Below are 10,900 nucleotides of genomic sequence, written 5' to 3' on the forward strand. Positions count from 1 at the left end.
CTCTTCAAGAAAACTGGAGATATGAAGGGAATGTTTCATGCAAAGATGGGCATGATAAAGGACCAAAATGGCAGGAACCTAACAGAGGCAGAAGAGATTAAGAAGAGGTGGCAAAACTACACAGAAGAACTATACAAGAACGAGCTTAACGTCCCAGATAACCACGGTGGGGTGCTCACTGACCTCGAGCCAGACATTCTAGAATGTGAAGTGAAATGGGCCTTAGGAAATCTGAGCAACAACAAAGCTAGTGGAGGTGACAGTATTCCAGATGAGCTATTCAAAATCTTAAAAGATGATGCAGTAAAAGTGCTACACAAAATTTGCCAGCAAATTTGGAAAACTCAGCAGTGGCCACAGGATTGGAAAAGGTCAGTTTACATTCCAATTCCAAAGAAAGGCAATACCAAAGAATGTTCAAACTATCGCACCATTGCACTCATTTCACATGCTAGTAAAGTTATGCTTAAAACCCTACAAGCTAGACTCCAGCAGTATGTGGGTCGAGAACTACCAGAAGTATAGGCAGGATTTCGAAGAGGCAGAGGAACTAGAGATCAAATTGCCAACATATGCTGGATCATGGGGAAAGCTAGGGAATTCCAGAAAAACATCTACTTCTGCTTCATTTACTATGCTAAAGCTTTTGATTGTGTGGATCACAACAAATTGTGGCAAGTTCTTAAAGAGATGGGAGTACCGGACCATCTTATTTGTCTCTTGAGAAACCTATATGCAGGTCAAGAAGCAACAGTGAGAACTGGACACGGAATCACTGATTGGTTGAAAATTGGGAAAGGAATCTGGCAAGGCTGTATACTGTCGCCCTGCCTATTTAACTTATATGCAGAGCACATCATGAGAAAGGCAGGGCTAGATGAATCAAAAGTTGGAATTAAGATTGCCGGGAGAAATATCAACAACCTAAGATATGCAGATGATACCACTCTAATGGCAGAAAGTGAAGAGGAACTAAAGAGTCTCTTGATGCGGGTGAAAAAGGAGAGTGCAAAAGTTGGCTTGAAACTCAACATTAAGAAAACCAAAATCATGGCATCTGGCCCTCTCAATTCCTGGCAAACAGATGGGGAAGAAATGGAGGTAGTGACAGATTTTATTTTTCTGGGCTCCAAGATCACCTCAGATGGGGACTGCAGCCAAGAAATTAAAAGACGCTTGCTCCTGGGGAGGAAAGCTATGGCAAATCTAGACAGCATACTAAAAAGCAGAGACATCACCCTGCCAACAAAAGTGTGTATAGTCAGGGCCATGGTTTTCCCAGTTGCAATGTATGGATGTAAAAGTTGGACCATAAGAAAGGCTGAGCGACAAAGAATTGAGGCCTTTGAACTATGGTGCTGGAGAAGGCTCCTGAGAGTCCCTTGGACTGCAAGGCGTTCAAACCAGTCAGTCCTAGAAGAGATCAACCCTCTTTAGAAGGCCAGATCCTGAAGTTGAAACTCAAATACTTTGGCCACCTAATGAGAAGGAAGTACTCACTGGAGAAGGGCCTAATGCTGGGAAAGATTGAGGGCAATAGAAGAAGGGGACGACAGAGAATGAGGTGGCTGGATGGAGTCACAGAAGCAGTAGGCATGAACTTAAATGAACTCCAGAAGATGGTAGAGGACAGGAAGACCTGGAGGAACGTTGTCCATGGGGTCATGATGGGTCGGACACGACTTCGCAATTAACAACAACAACAACAAACAAACAAACAAAAAATAAGCATTAATTTTTTTAGATGCAAAGTCTTTGGCAATTTAAGTTGACCTTAAAATGACATTTAAAATTTTTTTTTAGAAGATATGAACTTTGGAAAGAATTTTATAAAAAACTAAAAATGATGTATACACAAAGAGCATAAATTATAGTTAATGGAGATTTAACTAAACTTTGTGAGATACAAAAATGAACAAAACAAGGCTGCCCATTATCTCCCCCCCCCTTGTTTATTTTGTTTCTTAAAGTTTTGAATAGTGATATAAGACAAGTTGAGAGGATAATGGATGAATTTTTTTAAAAAAATGAGAGATACCTGGGTGTTAATTTGACAAATATGAACTGTATGTAGTTTCAAACAAATAACTATGTTAAGACTAAAAGGAAATTAAAAGAGATATATCAAGATGGGAAAAATTACAACTATCGTTGTTGGAAAGAATTTTTGTGATTAAAATAAAAGTTTTACCTAGAATTTTATTTTTGTTTCAGACAATACTAGTTTTGACAATTAAGGTAAACAATGGAAGAAAGACATATCTAAATTTATGTGCCAAGTAAAAATTGTGAGTTAAGAACAGGGTGTTCCAAAGTGCTAGAGAAAGAGGTAGCTTAGGCCTTACCTGATTTGAAATTATACTTTGCAGATTGTTGTTTAATTTGGATGAAAGAGTATGTGACACTGAGTGATATAAGGTTATTGGATGGCATGGCTATTTATGGTATTACAAAATTAAGGTTAGCATAATTTTAAAAATCATGTTGTTAGATGTGCCATCTTAACAATGTGGAACAGATATAAATTTAAGTTGCTTCCAAAAGTACCTTTATGACTGTCACCATAAGAGGCATTTTATAAAAGAGAAATCATAACTAAGCATAATTGGTGATTTATTAGAATTCTTCCAAGGAAACATTGACATGAAATCTAGAGGATTTGATATCAGAAGAGTTCATATGTCAATAGTTTTCCTATGTACAATTATTAGAAAGATTAATATAAAATAAAATGATTTTTTTGGTTTTGAATATGGTAAGACAGAATTTGAAACAGAATTATTTACATGTTATTGCTAAAATGTATAAATGCTTACTGGAAATTGAAATAGAATATGAATAAGTGAAATAATGTATGGTAAAATGGGCAAAATGTTTGGATATAATATACAAATGGAACAATGGGATAATATATGAATTGAAATTCACATTGTGTTTTAATTCTAAAGAGAACTTTTATAAAATGATTTATCATTGGTATTTGTCACTGGAAAAATACCTAAAATATAGATCAGATGCAAGGAACCAGGATGACACAGGTAGCTGAACAAAATGGTATGTTTACTGTTCTTCGTCTAATGCATTTATAGTCTAATATAAGACTAATGCACTCACTAGAGAAACTACTATATAAGCACTGCAAGGTTTAGGGAGGGTCTGCTTTCTATTGTTTCTTCCTCCTCAGAGATTCCAACTTTTTTTAAAAAAAAAAACCCATTCTTTCTATCTTACAACTTCTAAATGAAAAAATAGATAAACAGTTTGATGAATTAGCAAAAGTTTTAAATCTGTCTAAAGTAGATACTCAGATTCAGGCAACAGCAATTAAATCAGACATGCAATTGGGAGAAGGCTGAAGGGGATATTATCTCAAAAAATTCAGTTACAACAGAGATGATAGGATGGATGAGTGAAGATGCAACCAGAAGACAACTGTTAAGAGATACTGTGTTTCAATTTGCAGGAAAATTTATGAACAAGTGCTGCTGAGATATTCTCAATGAAGACCTATAATTTTGGAGAGTGACATGCAGTCCCAATTATAATTTTAAGGAAAAGTATAGATGATCAACTCAAAGGAACTATTGTTATAGTGGGTCCATGGGAGATTAAAAGCTGTTAGTGGATTTTCTGCGAGTTAAATACAATAACAGATTTTTATCAGAGGACTTTGAAGCTTAGCTTTGTTGTTGGGATTACAGGTAGTCCTTGACTTACAACAGTTCATTCAGTGACCATTAGAAGTTACAACAGCAGTGAAAAAAATAACTTATGATCATTTTTCACATGTATGGCCAGTGTAGGATCCCCATGATCATGTGATTTACACTCAGATGCTTGACAACTAGTTCATATTTATGATGGTAGCAGTGTCCTGGGGCCATGTGATCACCTTTTGTGACCCTCTGACAAACAAAGTCCATGGGAAACCCAAATTCATTTAACAACGATGCTACCAATTTACCAACTGCAGTGATTTATTTAACAAATGTGGCAAGAAAGGTCATAAAATGGAGCAAAACTCACTTAACAAATTTCTCACTTAGTAACATAAATTTGGGGCTCAATTATGGTCATAAGTCAAGGACTACTTGTACCTGTTTTTCTTTTTCTTTTTATAGTAGATAGGTAGTATGTCAAATTGGTTGACTGATAATAGAAGCCATGGTGGCCCAGTGGTTAGAATGCAGTACTGCAGGCTACTTTGCTGACTGCTGGCTGCCTGCAGTTCAGCAGTTCAATTTTTACCGGCTCAAGGTTGATTCAGCCTTCCATCCTTCCGAGATTGATAAAATGATTGTTGGAGGCAATATGCTGACTCTGTAAACCACTTAGAGAGGGCTGTAAAACACTGTGAAGCGGTATATAAGTCTATTTGCTATTGCTATTTTCATATCTGTGATATTTTTAGAATTATGTACTGATTTAACAAGAATTGTTTTGCAAGGGTGGGGAATTATTATTGTTGAAATATATTTATTAGTATTCAATCAAGGGGGACATGTTATGTGTTATGTTTAATATTTTGTTTTGCACACAATACGCACACACACACACAAAATCCCAATATTAATCCTAAATAGCTATTTTATTCAGATTGATAGTCTCACATGAAAATTTACATGATAAGATAGGCAACCAAGGATTTCATGGTAAAGTTGAGACTATCTATAGATGATGGGGTTTTCCTTACCAGATTGTCAACACTGTCATTTACTTTATCATCTGTATTTAAGGTAACAAAATTTCATAATTAATTTATTGGCTATTACTATTTTTGTAAATTATTTTTTTCCTGTATTTCTTTTGTAAAATAGCACTTTTTTTTAAAAAAAGGGCATCTTTATATTTGATTGAGAAGATCCCCATATAAACAAAATGATTAATGTAGTTTGGCTTTGATATCTTTTTCCGAAAGTCCAAAGAAAAACCCCTTGTAATCTCAGAAGTAAAGAGATGTCATCACAGCGTATTTTTCAACTCTTCTTTTTCAAATAAACCTATGCTTTGTAAGGGAATCAAGTCTGTCTTTCAGAATTATTTTACACCAAGGAAATCTTGCCACATTGGCCCCAAACCATCCAATAAAAGACTCAAAATTGTTTGGAATCTAATAGCATGTCATGATAAATTAGCATCAGGGAGACAATTTTCCCTTTCCAAAGTTGATTTTATTTGACACATTTTAGAAAATATTAGCTTTCAATGAGTGTATTTTTATAAATTGCAGCTCAGAACTGCATTCATTTTTTAAAGTGCTTTCCTTCATTGTAGAATTGGATTAATTACTTACCTAGGATCACAAAGAAACTTGATCTTTTCTCCTTCTTCCCTCCAAATCAACCATTCTCGAAATGAAGGATGTACAAACATGCGGGTCATATCTCTGCGTCTGATAAGAAACATAGAAAGGTTTTCCATTCTTTGCTGAAAGTCCTCCCATTCTAAAGTACCTTCAACACTCCCAGCATTGATAGCCTGAAAAATATGCTCATCTGTCAAAGGATGTAGAGATGCCACTGCCACATTCAAAAGAGGCATTACCCGGTCAAAGGAAGACTGTGTTGGGAACTTCATATTGCACTGCAGTAGATATACTTCCGAAAGGGAGACAGGCACTACCTTATAACTGGAGCTTTTTAATACCAAATAGCCCTTCTCAATTAGATCAAATGTAAGCTTAAGGTATAGGTATGATCCTTGACTCAGGGTTTTGAGATGAGAACTGAGTTTCCCAAAGGTTGTATTGTCCATTTTGCCATTAAGAGAGATGTTATTTTGTATTTCCGAGCTGCTCTGTATTCGGTGTAATATATAGGCTTGGAGATCTTGGTCTATAGCTTCATTTTCTTCCAGTCTATCCAGGAATATCCTATGGAAGGGCAATAACTTTATTATTTCCTAAAGGAGAAAGAGAGAAGAAAAAAATGAATACCAGATAACCTGAAGAAAGATTACATACAGTATCACTGTATGAAAACTAGCAATCTTTTACCTCCCAAGTAGCATCACAAACCATATGTACTGGATTTCTTATGCTTGGATCAAATCACTGCTGCTTTCTTTGTTTAAAACATTATTATGCTTTTGCATTGAAAATAGTACAGAGCCCCTGCTGTTAGGCTTACAATCTAAAAGATATGAAATAGAACAAGCGGTGATCAAGGGAACAGGAAAAAGTATAATTTTTATTCATGTAGACTTTTTAAATGCCCAAGGATATGTGAAAATAACATTTTAAAAATTCTAAAATCCATTTGAAAGAATAAGGTGATGATAATATGAACACTTTCTGCATGTTCACATTTTCTACAAAGCATGGCATTTTATAGATGATGAATATGGCCCCGGTCCAGAATTCACTGATAAGAATGAATGAAAAGTGCATGCTAAATTCTCACTCATGTTTTAAATTAAACATAGGTTCATATATTTAGTGAAGTTCTTTATATGTTCTTCATTTGAAACATTTGAAAATAGTCAAAAGCAGAGATACAAAATTTCTGAACATTTTACAATCAGGAATCTCCCCACAACTCTCCATTTGTCCCAGCAAAATATCCAGGAAATTCAATAAAAGTTAAGATGCTTTTCTAAAGCAGGTATTCTCTCATAGATTTAAAGATGCTGTGTTATTTCAGTTTTATTACATGAATGGTTTTGTCAGGTTTGATTTAATAAGAATTCAATTATGATTTATATAGCGAAGACAAGACAATAGAGATTAATTATAGCGAGTTAAGAATTCATACCAGTTAATAAAAAATTGTAACATATGTCTTTTAAGTTCCTTGGTACTTTAAAAATCAATCTTAAAGGAAATCTTACAGATCCTGAGAAGTGAGTTTCTTCAATTTGATAAATCTGTGGAGTTTTTTCTGTGTCTTCTGAGCAAGGACAATCAGATTTTGTTTGTTAGTTGGGTTTTTTTGCCTTTGAGCCAGTCTTGATTTTTGACCATTAACTGAACAAATCTTTGCAGTTTTCTTGGCAAAATTTCCAAGTGGTTTTCTTTTGCCCTTTTCCTAGGGCTGAGAATGACTGGCCCAAAATCACCCAGCTGAGTTCATGTCTAAAAGCAGAATTACTACTCATGGTTTCCCAATTTTAAGACTGTTGCCTTAATCACTACACCAAACTGGTTCCCCAGGATAATTAATTTCTAAGTCATTCTCTATAGGAATGATTTTTGTTCTTTCTACTTCATTCAATCTTTTGAGATCCAGCCAAACTAGTAAGAAGAGAGAAACAAATACACTCTAAACAACTATCAGGGACAGCATAAATAAAAATGGCATATTTCTGTTTTTGAAGGCAGAAATACATCTTATTTTTACAAGCTCTGCTTGTCTTCACCTGAAGAACTGAAATCACTTTCTTCAATCAAATCTTTATTTGGTCATAGACTAGCATGTTGAATACAGAAATCACAGTTAATTAAAATAAAATACAAAAGAAATGTATTTGTGGGTGTATAGATATATGCATGTGTGTATTCTAAAATATCTAAGAGGGGTTAGAGTTAATTCAAAGATGTAAAGGGCAGACTACTGAGCAGTACTTTACTATAGATAGATTATGATAGAGTCAGCATTTTAAGATAAAATGAATTAGAATGACCAGGGTATTTTAATTAAACTGGAAATAAGTCATGCTGTGCTCCTGCATAGAGGGAACAATAGAACATAGCAAGTTCCGTTGATTTAGTTATTTCATCCATGCACAGACCTAGTCTTTGTTTGAAGGCGATTTCTTTGTATCTTTTTTCAGTAACAGGTGTTAGAAGGGTATTGAATCTGGCTAAAGGAGGGGCTTGTCTGAATTTTGGGATTATTATGCAACTGAGATATCTAGCTGGTTGGAGAGGATGTGCAGAATAGCTCAAGAAGCTGTTTCTGGGTAGGGTTAAGAAGTCAGCTTGCAGCTCTAAATCAATGGCCTGTTATCTGAGATCAGTTAGAGTATGTTTGTAGCCCATCAAGTTGATGATTGGTCATGAATAGTCATTGCTTCAGTTTGGTTTGGATTATTTGATTCCAGAAGCACTGAAGGCTGTCAATCATCATTAGAGAGGTCAGACTGACTGGAAAGAAAAGCAAATGGCAGAAGATATGAATCCAGTTCAATATTGAGAAGGTCAGCTTCATGGTAAAGGACTGTGTTTTAAATGCAGGGAGGGGTTTGAAAAATGGTTCTCAAAAATTTGGACTGAACTCCTTCCAACGTTTTTCCCAAAGGAAGCCACCTGGTGGAAAAGTATTTTTCTGTTGCATGGTTTTAAGAACTCATGTTGAGGGAATACAGGATTCTAAGTTGTATTATCATAACATTTTGTTCATCTTCCTAAAAAAATTCTAATAAAAGACTATTCATTTTTGTCAATTTTACAGAATGTGAATAAACAAAAAACAAGGGGTGGGCAGAAAAGACACCCCCTCCTTTTTTCCCTATGTCTTATCTCTAATCAGGAGCATGGCACTTATGCTATTCCACTAAATTCTAATTTCTATTTTTACGATTTTGGCTGGAAGAAAAGATACCAAAGCTGTACTGTAGTTGTAGAGTAAAATCAGATGTCTCAATTCCACAGTGTTTGAGAATTAAAAATAGCTCTGTAAATTAAGTTATTCAATATGTTTTTATTTGGTAGGCCTTTAAAAAAAGAATGCTTAAATGAACTCTATCAATATGTTATACATTATTAATATTAATAAAATAATAATAATAAAGTAATTGTCAAGTTTCAGATTGCAGTGTAGATGAGGATTAACAATATGGCACAACTGGGCAGTGTACTGTTATTCAGTTTATTGTATGCTGGGGAATTGTTTTAAGAAAATTCATTTTGGGAAGGTTTGTAAAATTAAGGGCTACTCAGCTACCAGGAGCCTATGAAAGAAAAAGTTCAGTTGCAAATCTATACATACTTATTTATGCATTTAAGACTTTCTAAGTACCGTATACATATTTAACTGGAAGTATAACCCATTCATCTCAACAACCCTTTCTTCTAAATATATATTTTCCATGTCAAGTTGACGGACATGGAAAAGACAGAGGTATATGGGTGAATAAAAAAGAAACAAGATATATCTTTCACATTTTCAATTTTTAAATATGAACAATTAAGTGTTGATGTCAATCTTTAGGATCTAACTCCCAAATCTCTAAATTCTAAGTGAGATATGTAAATGTATGCACACAGTAAGCTACTGTTCATGCACAGTTGTCAATTTCCCTCTCATACATATTGATACTGAGAGTTCCAAGGATGAGTATTGTCCGGTATCAACTAGGCCTTAGTGCAAAGGGGATACTTTATGAGACCGGAGAGCTAAGAAAGTCTGGTGGTTAAAGCCATGGGGATATCGCTCTCTGCCTTTTCAAAACTGTAGGAGGAAGAATCATCTTCTCAATAAGATCCAGACAAACCTTACTGCATTCTTTGATCAAGTGACAAAATTAGTGGACCAGAGGAATGCTGTGGATATAATTTACTTGGACTTCAGTAAGGCATTTGACAACGTAGATCACAACCTACTACTTGATAAGATAGAAAAATGCGGGTTAGACAGCACCACCACCAGATGGATCCATAGCTGGCTGATCGGCCGTACTCAGCATGTGGTCCTCAATGGAACCACATCTACATGGAGGGAAGTGTGTAGTGGGGTGCCCCAGGGCTCAGTTCTGGGCCCAGTGCTCTTCAATATCTTCATCAAAGATTTGGATGAAGGGATAGATGGGGAACTCATCAAATTTGCAGATGACAGCAAGCTTGCAGGAATAGCCAACACTCCAGAAGACAGGCTTAGGATACAGTAGGATCTGGACAGACTTGAACACTGAGCACTATCTAACAAAATGAAATTCAATGGTGAAAAAAGTAAGGTTCTACAAGAAAAACCAAATGTATAGGTATAGTATAGGGGTTACTTTGCTCAATAGTAGTAACTGTGGGAGGGATCTCGGAGTCCTAGTGGACAATTATTTAAATATGAGCCAGCAGGGTGCTGCAGCTGCCAAAAAAGCCAACACAGTGCTAGACTGCATTAACAGAGGGATAGAATCAAGATCACGCGAAGTATTAATACAATCTACAATGCCTTGGTAAGGCCACGCTTGGAATACTGCATTCAGTTTTGGTCACCGTGCTGTAAAAAAGATGTTGAGACTCTAGAAAGAGTACAGAGAAGAGCAACAAAGATTAGGGGACTGGAGGTTAAAACATATAAGGAAATTGATGGAATTTGGTATTACTAGTTTAATGAAGAGAAGGACGAGGGAGGACATGATAGCAGTGTTCCAATATCTCAGGGGCTGCCACAGAGAAGAGGGAGTCAAGCTATTTTCCAAAGCACCTGAAGGCAGGACAAGATGCAATGGATGGAAACTAATCAAAGAGAGAAGCAATCTAGAACTAAGGAGAAACTTCCTGACAAAACAATTAACCAGTGGAACAACCTGCCTCCAGAAGCGGTGAATGCTCCAACGCTGCAAGTTTTTAAGGAGAAACTGGATAGCCATTTGTCCAAAATGGTATAGGGTTACCTGCCTGAACAGGGGGTTGGACTTGATGACCTCCAAAGTCCCTTCCAACTTTTTATTATTATTGTTGTTGTTGTTGATCATCACACAGTCAGCCAGATGTTCAGACTGGATTTGGCATTTTGTCTACCTATCGAGTCCTTACCGAGGACCTGGGATAGGCAGATGTGGATGTTTGATGGTATTACAGGTATCATCGCAGGATGGAAGCAGTTCCTAGTAAGGCCGCCTTTTGCAATTGACTAATAGAGAATTTGTTAAGTCTGGGGTGTTATGTTGCAGGTGCTTGTCTGTTTAAATTCTGAAGCCCCAGAGCAGTTTAATTTTATCATTTTCTATTACTTTCTCTATT

General features: G+C 35.9%; 1 protein-coding gene across 1 annotated transcript in view; it reads right to left on the reverse strand.

Moving 5' to 3' along the window:
* The window catches only part of TANC2 (tetratricopeptide repeat, ankyrin repeat and coiled-coil containing 2), an 80,419-nt gene extending 73,742 nt beyond the window's left edge, over window positions 1–6,677 (reverse strand). The window contains exon 1 of the mRNA XM_039355305.1: window positions 5,294–6,677. Within this exon, the coding sequence (XP_039211239.1) occupies window positions 5,294–5,754 (461 nt within the window). The 5' untranslated portion in view covers window positions 5,755–6,677. The remainder of the gene's footprint in view (window positions 1–5,293) is intronic.
* Between the last annotated feature and the right edge of the window lie 4,223 nt (window positions 6,678–10,900).

The sequence above is a fragment of the Crotalus tigris genome, unplaced genomic scaffold (genome assembly GCF_016545835.1).
Source record: "Crotalus tigris isolate CLP2741 ecotype Arizona unplaced genomic scaffold, ASM1654583v1 scf7180000018662.152376, whole genome shotgun sequence".
In the NCBI taxonomy this organism is placed as follows: Eukaryota; Metazoa; Chordata; class Lepidosauria; order Squamata; family Viperidae; genus Crotalus; species Crotalus tigris.